Source organism: Panthera pardus, unplaced genomic scaffold, assembly GCF_024362965.1.
Source record: "Panthera pardus isolate Hobbes unplaced genomic scaffold, ASM2436296v1 HiC_scaffold_27, whole genome shotgun sequence".
NCBI lineage: Eukaryota > Metazoa > Chordata > Mammalia > Carnivora > Felidae > Panthera > Panthera pardus.
Window position 1 is genome coordinate 26,446,882 of NW_026526843.1, and position 18,256 is coordinate 26,465,137.

An 18,256-nucleotide genomic window follows, 5' to 3' on the forward strand; every position below is an offset into this window, starting at 1 on the left:
CCAACTATGTGACATGTTCCTTATTGATAGGTTGATAACAACCTGAGATGATTATTGCAAAAATTAAATGAGATAATTAACATTAAAGTACTTAGTACAGTGCTTCGCATATGTATGCTCAAGAAATTTTAGCTGTTATTAATTCTAAAACTCCATTCAATGGCATCAGCAATACAAGTATTCCTAGCTCATTTTGTTTTAGAGATTGAGTTAGTTGAGAAATGGCACTTAATATTGTGTTTTTTTTTTTTGTTTTTGTTTTTGTTTTTTGTTTTATGAACTGTTTTTTAAAAGCCCTATTTTTTTATTTCATATAGGTCTGGCTAGTTTCTGTGGTGCAGTTTTTCGTAAATATCCAATTGATCTTGCTGGTCTTCTTCAATATGTGGCTAATCAGCTAAAGGCAGGCAAAAGGTATTCATAGCAAATTATATGTAAATGAAATTCAGTAATTAGAGTACTTCTGGTGGTATTGGGATATTGAGATTGCTATTATCCTGAAAAACTGTTGGTTGTAGGCTTAAGTAGAATAGTTGCTCACTTATATATATGGAATTCTTTAATTAAAAGAAATTGTAATTTCATACATAAATACTTTTTTACACAAATGTAATATTTGGCCATATATCTAATTCATTAAAAAGACAATTCGTTTTGACTACCTATTAGGCTCTTGAATAAGTGGTTAGTTAATATGGTATATTGTAAATCTTCTTATGACAAGACATATTACATTATTGATTATGCTGCTGGACAGTAATTGAACTTTACATTAAGCATATGGTAGGAACATGTTTATTTTGAGGGTGTATATAGTATTTTCGAAACAATTTTTTAAAAAAATATGGACTTCAGAGATTACGTACAGCTTGCATACCTTTTGGATAACGTTCTCTTTTCTTTATAAATACTGAATTTTATTGTTTTATTCTGGACCCATATCACTGCTTAGAGTTGGAATTAGTGTGTATCTTAAACCTCCTCAGCAGTAGACGGACTAGACTCGAAGAACTGGAAATTGTTCCTGAAAACTTTCTGGTAGAAAGCAAACAAAAGTTTTAAAGCTATCTGCTGTTCCACACAAGTATTACCTAAGTAATTCTTGACAGATTCTTATTTTGGATTAGAGAACACTGAAAAAAATAATTAGATTTTAGGATTTTATCAGCACATCACACTCTGTGCATCTGTCCACCATTCCTATACATTTTACTCTTCTGTGTCTATGGGCCAGGAGAATGTAATGTTATTTTTAAGTCTATAGCTCAGTTTTCTGTACTGTGAATATAGTTTTTAATTAAAAGATAGTTTAAAGAAAAATTAAAATATTTTGTTGGTACTTGTTGCATACTAATTTGCCCGGAGGGCTCTCTTGTTTTCAAAACCTATGTTTAGGGAAGGCAAGACAAGTTGAGAGAGTAAGCACTCAATAAGAATCTTCAAACACTGCCTTTTATCTATTTTTAACTTGTGTCTTGCGTATGTCTAGCTTTACGTTTGGGAACACGTCTGTATTTGTTTTGTAGGAAAGAAGGTTTCCACTTAATCTTCATTACTTAACTAATTAAAGAGGATCTTGAAAGTCATATGTTGTTATTTCCATTGATAGTCCTAAGCTTTGAGAATTAAAATGAGTAACTATTGGCACAATAACAAATGTTTTTAAGGCTGTCATCTTAGGCTCATACACTGCAACTTGGAACTTCGTTCCCTTCCTTTTTTTTCTTTCTCCTATCCCTCACTCCCTCCATTCCTTCCAAGTGTGTGTGATTGTTTAGAGAGATGGCTCTATACCGTCAAATATATATATTGGCCACCTTGTACTGGAGGATAAAAAAATGCTGTGAAGAAGTGAAGGGGATTAAGAGTACACTTACCATGATGAGCACTGAGTAATGTATAGCATTGTTGAATCACTGTATGAGTAAAACTGACATAAACTGTATGTTAATTATACTTGAGTTAAAAAGTAAATAAAAAACATTTAAAAATGCTATGAAGGGCTTTTGGGCCAAGTGATAAAAAGTAAAAGATGAACTATAGATTAAAGTATTGAATCAGTGTTAGATTTACTAAAGTTGGTAACTATGCTGTGGTTATGTAAGAGAATAGTTATATTCCTGGAAATATATTCTTAGGAATTTTAGGGGTAAAATGTGCCCTTAAAAGTGATGTTACTTACTAAGTAAGTTACTCTCAAATGGTTTGAAAAAATTGTGTGTGTGTGTGTGTGTGTGTGTGTGTGCGTGCGCGTGTGTGTAGAGGGAGAGAAAACACAAACGATAAAGAGAACAGGAGTCCAAATGTTAATAGGTGAAGTCAGGGTAAAGGGTATATGGCAGTGCTTTGTGCTATTTTTTATATTTACGTACTGTCTGTATGTTTGAAATTATTCCCAGGAAAATGTTAAAGTAAACATATTACATGTCTCAAATATTGTTCAGTATAGTTCCAGGAATGCAGTTTTTCCTTAAAAACCACATTAGCCCCTTTCCACTCCATATTTACATACAAGCAATTTAGGGATTCTCAGCATGTTAATTATAATATATTGTAACTTTTATGTTTGAAGTTTCAACTCTAGACTGTTTCTTATTTTTTCCAAATAGTTTTGACCTGCTTATATTGAAAGAAGTGGTACAAAAAATGGCAGGAATAGAAATCACAGAGGAAATGACGATGGAGCAACTAGAGGCCATGACTGGTGGAGAGCAACTAAAAGCTGAGGTGAGAGTTGCTCGTTTTTTATGGACTTTTTAAGTTCAAAATAGATGCATGCTCATACTAAAGAATCCAAACAACGCGTAAGTACATGAAGCCAAATGTCAAAGCCATGCATAACCCTCCTCTCGTGACTGTCCTCATCTCCCTTTTGAAAACTGTGATCTACTAGTTATTTAAGCCCTTTCAAACAGCTGAAACAAAGTATAAAAGACAGCAGTGCATCTGTAAGGGAAGTAAATGCCAAGTGTTCTGTGGTCCTTGATATCCTAACTGGTGTTAATCTGAACATCATCACTCTGTTGTTGAATCTTTAAACTGGTGACTGTAATCAGCAATTGTGTCACTAAAATAAATTTGTGAAGAGAGGAAAGGAATGTAGAATAAGTTTTTAATCTTCAGGATTGTAACTTATCCTCTTCTGTGTCTTTTTCAAATCAGATAGCATGTGTTACATACTATGCGCTGGTAAATTTATGTCTTCTCTTGTGCAGGGTGGTTATTTTGGCCAGATCAGAAACACTAAAAAATCCTCCCAGAGATTAAAAGATGCACTATTGGACCATGATCTTGCTCTTCCTCTCTGTTTGCTTATGGCTCAGCAGAGGAATGGAGTAATCTTCCAGGAAGGTGGAGAGAAACATTTGAAACTTGTGGGAAAACTCTATGATCAGGCAAGTTAAAGTGGCTTTTGTGCTTGTGTGGATTTCTTTTTCATCCTGATAGTGGAAAATATGGAATGTGGTATAATTTTCATTTATTTATTTATTTTTTGTTTTTAAATGTTTATTTTGAGAGAGAGCACGCGCAGGGGAGAGACAAAGAGAGAGGGAGAGAGAACCCTAAGCAGGCTCTGCGCTGTCAGCACAGAGCCCAACGTAGGGCTCAGTCTCAGGAACTGTGAGATCATGACCTGAGCCAAAATCAAGAGTCAGATGCATAACTGACTGAGCCACCCAGACGCCCCAGAATGCAATATAATTTTTAAAATGTCATTTGCACATCATATGAGTGTGAAACAGCTCTAATGTAAAATAGGCATTCTTGAACTAGGGCGTATTTCTGTGCAAATTATGGTATTTAAGAGAAGGCTCTAGGAAATGTAATCATATGTATAAGATTTTCAATTTAAGTAGTTAACTTCAAGTTATTTGCTCTCATATCTTTTCCTGATCTCTGGAAATCTGGAAATTCAGTCAGAACAAAGTAGATGTGATGTTTATAAAATATTTCTGTAAATATTAGGCACCAAAACCTGTGATTAGCCTACAAGATGTGTTTACCACCAACTGTATTACAAGGGAAAAAAAGAGATCACATATATTTTATAAATGAAGTTTTCCTTTTTTAAGGGCAAGGAAATTCTGTATACGTAAAACCGTTGTTTTATGTGATGTAGGGGAAGTATATTCTACTAAAAGTGATGAAATAATAGCTTGGAACTTGAGACCTGGTTGAACATTAAAGCCTTAGATTGATGAACTTTTCAGGGCCTTGGTATCTTTTGTGGTAATATGATTACATGATGATGTTTATAGATCGTCTTTAAAGTTCTTCTAAGTTGTAAAATTTGAATTCTTTATTGTTAATCAAAATATTGTTAAAATGACATATCGTAATCATTTTGGAAAATGTTTATGTCGGTTTTGTAAAGTGGTAGCACATTTGTGTTTTTTGTCTTATTTTTTAAATTTAGTGTCATGATACCCTGGTGCAGTTTGGTGGGTTTTTAGCATCTAATCTAAGCACAGAAGATTATATAAAGCGAGTGCCTTCAATTGATGTGCTCTGTAACGAATTTCATACACCCCATGATGCAGCATTTTTCCTGTCTAGGCCAATGTATGCACACCACATTTCGGTAAGTGTAAGTGTCTTTGCTGCCATTCAAGAATGATTCCAAAGTAGTTCTTAACTATAAATGTGTTTTAGTTTGAAATAGATACAGATTACATGTCTCTTGGAGACATTTTTTTAAGTTTATTTCTTTTGAGAGAGACAGAGACTGAGTACAAAGGGGGGAGGGGCAGAGAGAGAGGTGAGAGAAAATCCCAAACAGGCTCCACACTGTCAGCACAGAGCCCAGTGCTGGGCTCGATTCTATAAACCATGAGATTATGACCTGAGCCAAATCCAAGAGTCAGATGCTCAACCCAACTGAGCCACTCAGGTGCCCCTTGGAGAGTTATTCTTTTGTTAACGTTCATCTCTGAGAGGTGTATGATGAAAATGCTCCCTCTAAATGTAAGTCTCACTGGTGCTATAATTTTACTGTTACTGTACCCCCAGTTGTCCAGGTTGATGTCATATGGGCCCTTTAGAGCTAACTATAGTGCTCAAACATTAGTGTAGATGAGCGTCACCAATGAAGCATCCTAGAAACTCGTCCTGTGTCCCCAGATTCTAATTTAGTGACTTGCATAGTACCTGGGAATTTGTTTTGTTTTTGTTTTTTAATAAGCACTGGTTGATTCTGATGCAGGAAAATATGGTAATGTCATTCTGCGGAATACTCCCATGGAATACAGAGGGTACTATTTCTTCAGTTGACAATATCCCTGTCAGATAGTTGACTTGCTGTTCGTACTGCCTTGAGAGAAATAAAGAGACTAACAGAAAGACTTAACCACCCCAAACACTCTAAAAACTCTTGTAGTCTGTGCTGTGTAACTTCTCAGAAAGGGACATTCATGGTTCTTGTTTTCTTTCTCTCCCCCCTAAATGAGACGACTAAAAAGAAAAAACGACAAAAGCAAACCAGAGCCTTCCCAAGCAGAGTATCCCACTAGCGACTGTAAGGATGTTGGGGGAAGAGGACACTGCCCTCCCTCCTTTTCTCTCTCTGCCACCTGGACTCTTGCCTGCAAAGCAGTGACCTGGAAGGGGAATGGGCTTTTCCTTTCCCTTCGGACCATGGTCAGCCCTCTGTTTGGAAACCGTGGTACTTCTCCACTCTGACTGGAGCCCCAGTGTATTCTTCGTCCTTGCGTAGGCTTGAATTCTGGCCCTTCTGTTTATTTGTTGTTGTCTGTACTGGGTAAGGCTTTTCACTCCAGATTTTGGGGAAGATCTCTGTCCTTTCTTTTAAACTAGGATCCTTCTTTGTTCCCAGTAGAAACACAGAATTGTGTAGTATAGGTGTGGAGAAAAGACGCTGAGAAATTTGGGGTCTAATTGATCATTTAATCAACCATCAGCTGTTAGTGTTTACATAGCAACTGGTGCGGTGTCACACTTCCCTCTAACAACTGTTAATTGATTTAATTATCACTTTCAGCATTATGCAACAATACTGTTGCCATTTCTGCTATCTTCTCTGAAGGGAAAGGGGGACAAGGGGTAGGATTAGGCCTCTTTTTTCCCTTTAGAATCTCTCAATCCAGGAAATTGTATGCTCTTTTTGCATAGTTATGTCTTGTGTTGTCGCCCCATCCCGCAGTAGGTCAGTCTCAGCTATGCACCAGGGGACCTGATTTCTTGAAGGACTGAGGTGGGAGAATTGCTTCATCTCAGGAATTCTGACCTGCCCTGTGCTATACTGAGAAGTGAACACACTAATCAGCGATATTGAACCCTAGCAAACAGGAACACCTGCTTGCCTGAGGTTGGCTGAACTTTTCCAGGTCAGAAAATGGAGCAGGTCATTCCTACCAATAGCTGCCTCTTCTGTAGCCTGTGTAAAATATTATGTCTTTGTCATTTAAGAGATACAAATTCTAAACTGAGAAATGTCATTTCCCCGTCAGGGTTGCAGAAGAAAACAAAGGGCCATATAGAGGTGACAGTACAGCCAAGTCAGGGATAAGTCTGTTACTGACAGACCACATTGGAAAGGGAGTTCTTTGGAAACCTTGGTTGCGCTAGATGGACATCCAGATTTCCCTAGAGGAGCCTTGCGTTTGCTTCTTGGGTGAGGACCTCTCTTGAAGAAACTTCGAGGAGAGGGTGTGAATGTTGGGGGACTGCTGGGTCCCTTCCGTAAATGGACTACCATCGGGCCCTCATGGGAGTGATTTAGCCGACCAAACACTGTTCAGGTTACTGGGCCAACAGGAGCTTTTTGAACAGTCGTTAGAAGTATAGCAATAACTGTGGATATCAGTTCTAGTCATGGATTTAGTGCCCCAAGTGACTTGAGATGTAGAGCTGTTATGCCTCTTTATTTGACTGAAGGTGTAAGCTTGAAGAGGGAGTTATACTGACTTCAGATGAGGAAATCTTCATCCTAGTTAAATATGAAGTACAGCTGTCTTTTCTCATCAAGCCTTTTTTTTTTTTTCTTTTTAACTAGATAGGGACTAGGTGGGTGCCTAGCAATAGTAGTGATATTCAGAACCAGACGACTGGGGAGACGGGGGCTGTCATACCACATCATTGCCCCCTCATGCCTATAACTTAATTTTCAGTTTTAATTGTTGAGACCCACCTTGCAACACAGTTATGAAAGAAAGGCTTTCCCCCAGTTCATGTTCTAGATCTTGCCCAAATCAGGTAGCCAAGCTATCTTGTACAGATAGTTTTAGCGCTGATTATCCTACGTTTTGTTAGAACCTCAGCAGATGTCATTCCGCCTCACATAGGTTCATATTAGTCACCATCAACAGGACCTGGCCTCAGAGGTGAAAGACCCTTCCTTATCCTGGCTATTCTCTCGGGTCTATGATGTAATTGGGGCTTCTCTCTCAAAAGTAATGTTCTTTGTAATTTTGTCACCTGTGTAGTTCTCTAAAATGGGGTAACAGGAGGTAAATCTTCCACCTATAGAATAATTGTAAGATTCTCTGATTGTAATTCTCATAATTGTAAGATGCTGCTTAAGTTACCCTCTGGAACCAAGTACTTGGTATGTCTTCCGTCCGGTTAGCCTGGGGTAGAGGGGCACTCCGGAGGGAAGACAGTGGGACTGTAAGGAGCCGAGCCTCTTACCATCCACAGTCCAGCCCTGGAAGTGGAGCCTTTGATGTCTGACCTTCTGGTTCTGGGTTCCATGTTCAGCACAAACTGTGATGATTTAAATGCTTCTTTATTTAACATAAAGAAGAAGTGAGTTTTAGATCTCCTGTTAGGTTCATCTTCAGGGATGATGCCTCATCCCAACAAAATTTTCATCCTAAAGAGACGGAAGGATAGGAGACAGTAGCAACAACACTTTGTATTCTTCTTCTTATTTTTTTGACCTTTGGTATTATACCCTATGAACTGATATGTAGTTCCTCCCATTGTACTAACAGCTTCTTTTTCTCCTACCATTAAGAGTATGGCCTTCCTCTGACCCTCCTCCAAAATTAGGATAAACCAGTCAGGCCTAAAAAAAGCTGCAGAGCCAGTTCCCACATGCTTTAAACTCTAATCTACCATATCCCTTCATAGAAAGTCTTATTTAGCTTACCAGCAGGGTGACCAGCTCGTCCTGGTTTGCTTGGGACTGCCAGTTTTGGCACGGTACTCTTGCATCCTGGGAATCCCCTCGTTCACTGCCAAACCTGAACACTTAGGCACCCTACTTGGCAGTCTTATAGTAACTTTCTCATACCCTTTTTTTTTTTTTTAAATTTTTTTTTAACGTTTATTTATTTATTTATTTATTTATTTTTAAATTTTTTTTTTTTCAACGTTTTTTATTTTATTTTTGGGACAGAGAGAGACACAGCATGAGCGGGGGAGGGGCAGAGAGAGAGGGAGACACAGAATCGGAAACAGGCTCCTGGCTCTGAGCTGTCAGCCCAGAGCCCGACGCGGGGCTCGAACTCACAGACCGTGAGATCATGACCTGAGCCGAAGTCGGACGCTTAACCGACCGAGCCACCCAGGCGCCCCTCTCATACCCTTTCTTAATGTTGATCGAGATTCTTAATTGACAAATTGTAACGGCCAGTAGGGGCTATGTGTAGTGATAAAACATTCTGTGCTGGTTAGCTATTACTAGTTCCATTCTGCCTCTTTACTGGTGTTAAGACCATTTACTGGGTTCCCTTGAAGATCTTAAAAGCAGGAATGGAAAACCTACATGTTCAGTCTTTGATATAGTAGTAAGAGAGAGTAGGGTGGGTGATCATGGATGGTGGAGTGGGCACACATACGCTATTTTACTTAACAGGTCAGGTTTAATAAGAATCTGCTGAAAAGCTCCTAGTGAGCACACAAGATTGGAACAGCTTCCAGGGATGATTTATCTTAAAATAAATGTTGGTAAGAAATCAGAATGTTTGGACTGGTCATCTTCTGATTCTTGAGAAGGGAACATAGGTTCTTATACTTTAAAAGTCAATGCTATAAATTGTGTTGTGTTTGTTTCTACATTTTATCTCCAGTCCAAGTATGATGAACTTAAAAAATCAGAAAAAGGAAGTAAACAGCAACATAAAGTTCACAAGTACATTACATCGTGTGAAATGGTGATGGCTCCTGTCCATGAAGCAGTGGTCTCCTTACATGTTTCCAAAGTCTGGGATGACATCAGCCCTCAATTCTATGCCACATTCTGGTCATTGACAATGTATGACCTTGCAGTTCCACACACCAGCTATGAACGGGAAGTCAATAAACTTAAAGTCCAGATGAAAGCAATTGATGACAATCAGGAAATGGTAGGTTTTTGTTCTAGTAGCCCAGGTACAATAATTTCATGGTATTAATTCAACATTACCCATACTTTGTATTAACTCAAGTTCCTTAAAGCTATGATCTTAACTGCTATATAATATTTTCTAAGTGAGTTAGTGGTGACCTCTCAGTGGGAGGGGGCAGGGGCTTGGTGAATACATGGAGGTTATGATCACACAAAAGGTATTATGAGTTTGCTTTTTTTTTTTTTTTTTTTTTTTAACCGAAGACTATGTTAGCAACTTAAAATGATCTGTGTGACTCCAATTACAAGAGCAGTAGGAGTTCCCAAAAGGAGAACTCTTTAGCAGAAGGCTTTGTGAAAGAGGTGAGTCTTAAGCTGGGTAGGCTTTGAAGATGGATTAGGTTTGGAAATAGGGAGGCAGATTGGCCACTTGAGAGCTCCAGCAAAGGTGCGAAGTAATTTAAGGTTTAAAGAGACCACTTTTATTCTAGTGAATGGGCTTAGTGATCAATTCGAATGGTTAGGATGGGGCCAGATTATGTAGAGCAGTGGAAGTTAGGAAAGAAGACTAATAAAAAGGAGGGCTGTATTAGATTCCTCAGCAGGGAAGTGATAATGGTAAAAATGGTACTTTGGAAAAAGCACTCTTGACAGTGGTATGAAGGATGCGTTTGTTAGGGCAAAGGGGCTGGTGTTAGGCTGGAGACCAGGTAGGTGGCACTTTGGGCAATTTGTTGTGAAGTACTGAGGGAGTGGGAATGCACGAGACTTTATAAGCATTTGGGATGCTGGAGTGAAGAAGGAAGAGTCAAAGATGACTCCATGCCGCAGACTAGAAGCACCAGTGCTGGAAAGGTAGCCTGTTTTGATGGGAAGACGACAGTTTGGATTTGGTGAATGGTGGTGAATGGTGGTGAAAGCACACTCAGGTGGACTCCTCGATACCCCTGTGAAGTAATGAAGATGAAGTGTCAGCATTTATCTCTTTTTGAATTTTTTAATTCAGAGAGAGGGAGGTAATGTTCCTGTAGTTAGAAAAGTATCTAACTTCTACATTGTAGCCTCCAAATAAAAAGAAAAAGGAGAAGGAGCGTTGTACTGCCCTTCAGGACAAGCTTCTTGAAGAAGAAAAGAAACAGATGGAACATGTACAGCGAGTTCTACAGAGACTGAAACTGGAGAAGGACAACTGGCTTCTAGCAAGTGAGTGGTTGGACTTGTTAAATTCCTGCTCCTGCTAAACTACAAAAGCAAACCTCTATGACTTCAGAGGTGTTGAAGTGTGTTATGTTTGTATTTCAACTCAGCGTTCACTATCCCGTTCTTGGGTGATTCATTAATGCAGAGTCGACCTCACATGTTCGCTGAAGGAACTGATTTAGTTTGCTGGTGAAAGTAATTATAAACTACAATATTGGCAGCTTATCCTTCAACCTTTCTGGATGAAATCATATTTCTGGAGAAATTATAGATAGAAAAATGTCCACAGAGTGAAAATGAAAGTCTTATCCCAGGCATGACCTTTTGGTTACAAACTATAGAGTTTGTGGTTTTTTATAGCATTCTCTACACTAAAATTAATATGTTGTCATGTTTAGTGGCCTTGAGGCACTTGAGGAAGAAGTTTACCACTTAATATATTCTTCCCTTATTTTTAGAATCTACCAAAAATGAGACCATCACAAAATTTCTACAGCTGTGTATATTTCCTCGATGTATTTTTTCAGCAATTGATGCTGTTTACTGTGCTCGTTTTGTTGAATTGGTACATCAACAGAAAACTCCAAATTTTTCCACACTTCTTTGCTATGATCGAGTAAGTTCCTTTTATTGCAACCTTTAAAAAAAAAAAAAGTCTCACACAAAGATAGCTAAACATGATAAGCTATAGAGGTATTTATTGTGTGTGTGGTTAAAAGCATGAACTCAAGAGCCAAGTGCCTGAACTTGAATCCTAGCTCTGCTACTTTCTAGCTATATGATCTTTGGCAAGTTTTTTTTAACCTCTCTGTGCCTCAGTTTTCTTACTGTAAAATGGGGTAATAGTACTTGCTTCAGAACATTATTGTGAGGATTAAATGAGTCACTACACACAAGCTCTTTGAATAGTGCCTGACACGTAATAAGCACCCCTAGTTAATCTATTAACTCATAATATGGGTTTATACGTTTGTAAATAATAGGTAGAACTCTCTTCTTCGTTCTTAACCTTCACCCCCTCAAAAAACAACAAAACGGCTTACACCTTTGCACACACATAAAAGCAGGGATGCTTTTCAGTATGGTCACATTTATGTAATTTTGCATCTGGCTTTTTTCTTAATAAATTACTGCATTTATGGTTTAAAAATGTAACCTGTGTCACAGCATGTCAGCTGCCTTTTTCTAGTTTCTATGAACCTCGCCTCTGCTTACTGTCCCCTTAACCCCAGTAATATCTATGGCTAAGTCTTTGTTGAAGAAGTTATGTTGTAATAATCATTACAGTTTTTTCCTCTGTCATTGTACATCAGCTTTTTAAAATAAAAGTTTGTTGTTGCTGTTGCTTTATGAATGTGCCATTTCCTCACAAAAGCCAAAAATCTTTAAAGGTTTCTGGAATTGTGAATATAAAAGGGGAAGATATATAAACTAACCTGTTTAGTTTATTATGATTTGCTGTAACACGACCGTTTAACATTTTGGACTAATTTTGACATTGATTTGTTTTTATTTTTCAAACATTTTTCCTGTAGGTTTTCTCTGATATAATTTACACAGTTGCAAGCTGTACTGAAAATGAAGCTAGTCGATATGGGCGATTTCTTTGCTGCATGTTAGAGACTGTGACCAGGTGGCACAGTGATCGCGCCACATATGAAAAGGTATGGCTAATAAACACCCTAACATTTTACCCCTGTGTATAACAACCACTCGCAGTAATCTTTAGGTTGTTCAGTTTTGTGAGTTTAAGATTGAGTTGTAAAACAGTTTTTAAAATTTAAGCATAATTCATTCATTATTAAAAAGTGCTGTTTAAAAAAGTCATATCTCGAACTGACATGCCAAATTAATACTATCAAATAAGCTTAACATTTCTGTGAAAACTACCTATCATTCAGATCTTGTTTTTGCATGGAATCATTAAACTAGTCCTCTTAAGTTTTCAGTTCCTGCTATTTTGGGGGCAGAATTTTTCTTTAACAGCCTGTTTTTTTTTTGTTTTTTTTTTTTTTAAAGGAATGTGGAAATTATCCAGGATTCCTTACTATATTACGAGCAACTGGATTTGATGGTGGAAATAAAGCTGATCAATTAGACTATGAAAATTTTCGACATGTTGTGCATAAATGGCATTACAAACTAACCAAGGTAAAAAAAAAAAATTGTGTTTCTTGAAGGTGGTTTTTTTCTCTTTATACTTAATATTTTCATAATAATAGGTCTTAAAATGTTTGTTGTAGGCATCGGTGCATTGCCTTGAAACAGGCGAATATACTCACATCAGGAATATTTTGATTGTGCTAACAAAAATACTTCCTTGGTACCCAAAAGTTTTGAATCTGGGTCAGGCTTTGGAAAGAAGAGTGCATAAAATCTGCCAAGAAGAAAAAGAGAAGAGGCCAGATCTATATGCATTGGCTATGGGGTAACACAATTATACTTTAATGTGATTTATGAGACTAGATGACAGAAGGATTCTGAAGACTTTAAAATGTTTTACAGTGTTGAAGTTTATCTTCTGCCTTACTTCAGGAGATTATGGGAGATTATGCGATCATGTTCCCACAGGCTGGTGAGAGTTGTCACTTCTGATTATCAGCTTCCGGTCTATACTGGATGATAATTTCAAAAGTCATATATAGTATGTCTTGGTTTGGAGGAAATGTAATTTTATCATCAGTTGATATTTGGATCTTCAATAGTGAAAAAAAGACAGTTTGAGGATCAGTTTACATTTTTATTTTTAAGAAAGCATCTGGGGCTCTCTCTAAAGACCTTCAGGAACTTACTGAAAATTAATATTTTTTATTCTCTGGCACCAAGTAGGGTGAATAATTTGCTAATTTTATTCTTTTAAACTCCATGTTTGTACTTTTTGATTTGTATTTGTATATTTAAACACTTTGTGCGACTTTCAGCTACTCTGGGCAGTTGAAAAGTAGAAAGTCATACATGATACCTGAAAATGAGTTTCATCACAAAGACCCCCCTCCGAGGAATGCAGTTGCCAGTGTACAAAATGGGCCTGGTGGTGGGCCTTCTTCTTCGTCGATAGGAAGTGCATCCAAATCGGACGAAAGCAGTACTGAGGAGACTGGTATGCTTATTTGTAGAAGTTTATAAGTGATACATTTCGTTTGAACAAACGAAGGTGTTTTATATCACGTGACAAGTAAAATGCTGGCTTAGTATTATTTTTTATTCCCTAGGTAGGAGTATGTAACTATCAAGACTATCAAGAAGTAATTAGCCCTTTGTTTCTTTAGAAAGAATGAATTAGAATTCATCTCTAATCATTTTGCTGTGAAATTGTACTTTATTTACAATTAGGGACTTGTCAAATAAAACCTTACCTTTTTTTCAGATAAATCAAGGGAGAGATCTCAGTGTGGTGTGAAAGCTGTTAATAAAGCTTCTAGTGCCACACCAAAAGGGAATTCAAGCAATGGAAACAGTGGCTCTAACAGGTAGGAATGCTGTGCTGTATGTCACAGTTCTGAATTCTTACATGATTAATCTCATTAGCCATGAATGAAAGAGGGTGGTAGTTGAATACTATGAAAGTCATTTATGTTGGACTTTTGAATTTTTTAAGTACCCCTAATTTGATGATGTGCGTAACCATCCTCCATATGTTTTCTATAATGCCAAGACTGACACTGTTTCCCCTGCTGAGTTACGCAGGTGAAGGTAGGTAGTGAAGTTAAAAAAAAAAAACATTTTAGTATTGGGATGCCTGGGTGGCTCAGTCTGTTAAGGGTCTGACTTCAGCTCAGGTCATGATCTCGTAGTTTGTGAGTTTGAGCCCTGCATCAGGCTCTGTGCTGACAGCTCAGAACCTGGAGCCTGCTTTGGATTCTGTGTCTCTCTCTCTCGCTCTGCCTTTCCCCTGCTTGTGCTCTCTCCCTCCCCCCCCCCCCCCCAATAAATAAACATTAAAAAAAATTAAAAGAAAAACCTTTTAGGATTGAGTACTTGCTATGGGCATTCTGGGTAAGGATAATTAACATAAAAGAAGCCTACACTGATTTAGACCAGGGATCCATCCAGCCAAGTAATCCAGTTCCTGATAGTAGCACCCTTGGTTGGTTTGTGGGATAAGTTTTGGCTAACCTTGTAATCCTCAGAGGTTATGAACATATACAGAAAACGGCCTGCCATCAGTTTAATCATTCTTTTTAATATGCTGTTCATGAATTTGGTCATTTATTATTTATTGGATAAAGAAGTACTTCCTTTTTATTTGTCTTAAAGTCGTTTAGTTTTCAAAGGGCTACTCTTAGTTCTGTTATTTTTGAAGTCCATAGGAAACCCTTCATGGTTTATATAACATGGAGTGTGTTTCTTGACTGTCTTAAAATCTCATGTTTTTATTCTTAAGCAGCAAAGCTGTTAAAGAAAATGACAAAGAAAAAGGGAAAGAGAAAGAAAAAGAGAAAAAAGAAAAGACTCCAGCTACTACTCCAGAGGCCAGGGTACTTGGTAAAGATGGTAAAGAAAAACCGAAGGAAGAGCGGCCAAATAAAGATGAAAAAGCAAGAGAGACGAAGGAAAGAACACCTAAGTCTGACAAAGAGAAAGAAAAATTCAAGAAGGAAGAAAAAGCTAAAGATGAGAAATTCAAAACCACTGTCCCCAGCATAGAATCAAAATCGACTCAAGAAAAGGAAAGAGAGAAGGAGCCATCCAGAGAAAGAGATATAGCAAAGGAAATGAAATCAAAGGAAAATGCTAAAGGAGGAGAAAAAACACCAGTTTCTGGGTCCTTGAAGTCACCTGTTCCCCGATCAGATGTTGCAGAGCCTGAAAGGGGCAAGTTTGCCTTTCTTTACATTTGTTTACTTTTGGTTCTTGTTAATGTGTAATAGTTGGTTCTTGTTTTCTTGTTCTGGCAAGTTATCTAGGGACCTTACTCGGGGGAACTAATACTTGATGACCTTAAAAGTTGGTGATTTTTCTTAAGTGGTTGGAAAAAAAGTAGAAATCTTACTGTGACCATTTTTCTTTTTGTGCTAACAGAACAAAAACGCCGCAAAATTGATACCCACCCTTCTCCATCGCATTCCTCAACAGTAAAGGTTAGTATAGCCTGAGGAAGGCAGCGTCCATGTTAGGCTCACCTGGTTGGAATACGTGTCCTGACTTCCTTCAAGTCTTGTGCCAAGTATTCACTGGAGCCACTGGAGGTTTTATATTGCATTAGAAAATGAATTTTTTACATATTGGTGGACTGATATTTTTTCCTATTGAGTATTTTTATTATAAAAATATTAAAACTTCAAGGACCTAGCACTAATTTTGTAGTGTTTCAAAGTGCAAGAGAAATTTTACCCAGAAGTGCCTCACTGCTTTAAGCAGTCATTTTTGGAGCGCAATGGTAGCTACAAGCAAATGAATCTTTTCGGCAGAATGAAGCCTATTTTTCAGCATAAATATTGAAGAATATATAGCAGTGAAGACTTCCTGGATGATACAGGATAAACAAGATACCTCTGAATTCATCAAGCTTCTTGATGAGCATCATACCGATGTGTGCCTTCTAAGAAGGAGTCTTGAAAGGAGTTCCATTTTAAAGTCTCCTTGGTGATCAGTTCTCCTGTAGTTGTGTATATTCAGTGAGCATGCAGCTTCTGTTGTATCTTCCCTTGGAGGTTTGTTTATACCCATTGGGTTCCCAACAAGTTGAACCTTGCGTTACGATAAAAGCAGATGTGGCATCCAATCCTACCACCCAGCAAAGAGAAACCCCAGGCATTCAACTGCAGCACAAAATCGTGGGTGTAGCCTTCTTGAAGACTCAGGGTAGCCATTCCTTGCTCCATATTTAATTTTAATTCTAAAGTCATCTAATTTCATGGAATCTTTGAATTTGCAGTACGTTGAACTTTTAAAACTGTAAGTTAACTAATTCTTCGTCAAGAGCACTGTGGTGGAATACCGTAATTGATTTCTTTCTTTCTTTCTTTCCTTTCTTTCCTTTCTTTCTGTCTTTCCTTCTTTCTTTCCTCCTTTTCTTTTCTCCTTTCTTTTATTCTTTCCTTTTCTTTTCTCCTTGCTTTTATTCTTTCCTTTCTTTCTTTCCTTCTTTCTTTCTCTCTCTTTTTTCTTAAGTGCTTTTTTTGTGGGAGGCATGAGATTCACCACCAGAGGCACTTTGCAAAAAAGTGATTACTCTTTTAGACGATACATGTTGTTTTCTTGTTAATATAATGCCACTGAGTTTTTTGGGCTAGGTTTAAAAATGCTTGTATTTATAGTAGAGTCATAAGTAAAGTAAAATTTGAAACCTCCCAAGTAAAGAAAAACTATGAAAACGTAAGATAACGTTCTTCCACAGTGACCTCCACTATTTTAGACTTTCTATGGAGGGAAAAAAAATGTTTTGTTTTCTTAAGCCTCTTAACTTAACATTACCTATAGCTTAAGTACAGTGTTATGAAAAATGTGGCATTGACATTTATTTTTAAATTATGAGCAGATAAAGATTTTTATTTGTTATTACATTGAGTACATATAATTTAGTTATTTTTTTAACGTTACAGTTCCATTACATGGTTTTGCTTTTGTTTTTTATTGTTGATATTCATATTATAATTGACATCATGAGATTTATCCTCACAAGAAGTAGCTGGTTTATTTCCAGGTTACAGCCATACTTCCCAAAGTTCCTCTGGGTTCTGAGAACTATGCCAGCTCACCTGTCATCTCCATTCATTTTCTACAGGACAGTCTCATCGAACTCAAGGAGTCTTCAGCAAAGGTTTGAGTCTTTTAAAATCATCATGCCTAAGTAAAACAAAAAAAATTCTTTACTTCATTTATTTAGTAGATACCTTCACCCTAGTAAATTCAGTAAGCTAGTAGAATAACCTTTAAAAATAACTACCACAAACTGAAACAATGGATGACAACGGTCCTTTTTAATGAGATTGTTACCAAATGCGCGTAATGTGGCAACACTTCCATAATATCTCTCTGCTTGCTGTGTTATGCATTCTTTTATGTTTCAAGATCTGGAAATAACGTTTAAGGTTTGGGGAAGGGGTTGTTGGTTTGTTTTGGGGAGTAGGCTTACTTAATTTCTCAAAACAAATCTGTCAGGTTGTTTTCTGACGTTTTAGGACAACCCAAAAGGCCAGAAGAGAAATTTGATGCATTCATGTAACTGTTCTAAAAACTGAGCCCATTCCAATCCATAAAATTCTATATTGCCTCTGCCGAGCTACCCTTTTGGTAGTTGTAGCGTAATATCAAGAAATACGGTTAATGTAAACTAATCATTCTCTTGGAGGGGAATACTCAACTTGATGGTTGCGTGTAATTACATGTCAGTATTAATTCTTGCCTATTACTCTACTTTCTTGAGTATTCTTCTACTAAAAATAATGTGTAGTTTGTGTATCTTACTGCAGAGTTCATTTCATTATTGTAGTTGAATTGTCCATTGTTCATGTTATTTTGTCTACTTATTATAATATTTGTACCCTCTTTCACTTTGATTTTCCACTTTGCCTCCTCTTATACCTGCTAAGTATTATTTCTTACTGGTGGACCAACACAAAACGAAATTTTGAAACAAAGCCAGTTGACATTATTAACTGCTTTTAGATATATACCTTTATAATGAAATGTCTGTGGATATGGGGCAAATAAGCACACATTTTTTAATAGTTTAGGTTAGCCAGTGTGCCTTTGTGCTGAAACTGTAGCATTGTTTTTAGAGTATACTGTATCAATCAAAAGAGTATTAGCTGTACTGTGAAT

General features: G+C 37.3%; 1 protein-coding gene across 13 annotated transcripts in view; it reads left to right on the forward strand.

Annotated features, from left to right (window-relative positions):
- THOC2 (THO complex subunit 2) overlaps positions 1-18,256 on the forward strand; it is a 113,608-nt gene that overhangs the window by 78,522 nt on the left and 16,830 nt on the right. For 7 of the 13 annotated variants that reach the window (XM_053892085.1, XM_053892086.1, XM_053892088.1 and 4 more), the window contains 15 exons: positions 318-414; positions 2,610-2,727; positions 3,216-3,395; positions 4,418-4,582; positions 9,033-9,308; positions 10,351-10,492; positions 10,948-11,105; positions 12,025-12,153; positions 12,509-12,640; positions 12,733-12,917; positions 13,411-13,589; positions 13,857-13,959; positions 14,874-15,304; positions 15,512-15,570; positions 17,121-17,252. In XM_053892085.1, coding sequence (XP_053748060.1) covers positions 318-414; positions 2,610-2,727; positions 3,216-3,395; positions 4,418-4,582; positions 9,033-9,308; positions 10,351-10,492; positions 10,948-11,105; positions 12,025-12,153; positions 12,509-12,640; positions 12,733-12,917; positions 13,411-13,589; positions 13,857-13,959; positions 14,874-15,304; positions 15,512-15,570; positions 17,121-17,252 — 2,486 coding nt within the window. The remainder of the gene's footprint in view (positions 1-317; positions 415-2,609; positions 2,728-3,215; positions 3,396-4,417; positions 4,583-9,032; positions 9,309-10,350; positions 10,493-10,947; positions 11,106-12,024; positions 12,154-12,508; positions 12,641-12,732; positions 12,918-13,410; positions 13,590-13,856; positions 13,960-14,873; positions 15,305-15,511; positions 15,571-17,120; positions 17,253-18,256) is intronic. The other 6 variants (XM_053892092.1, XM_019421819.2, XM_019421818.2 and 3 more) reach the window with 4 other exon arrangements.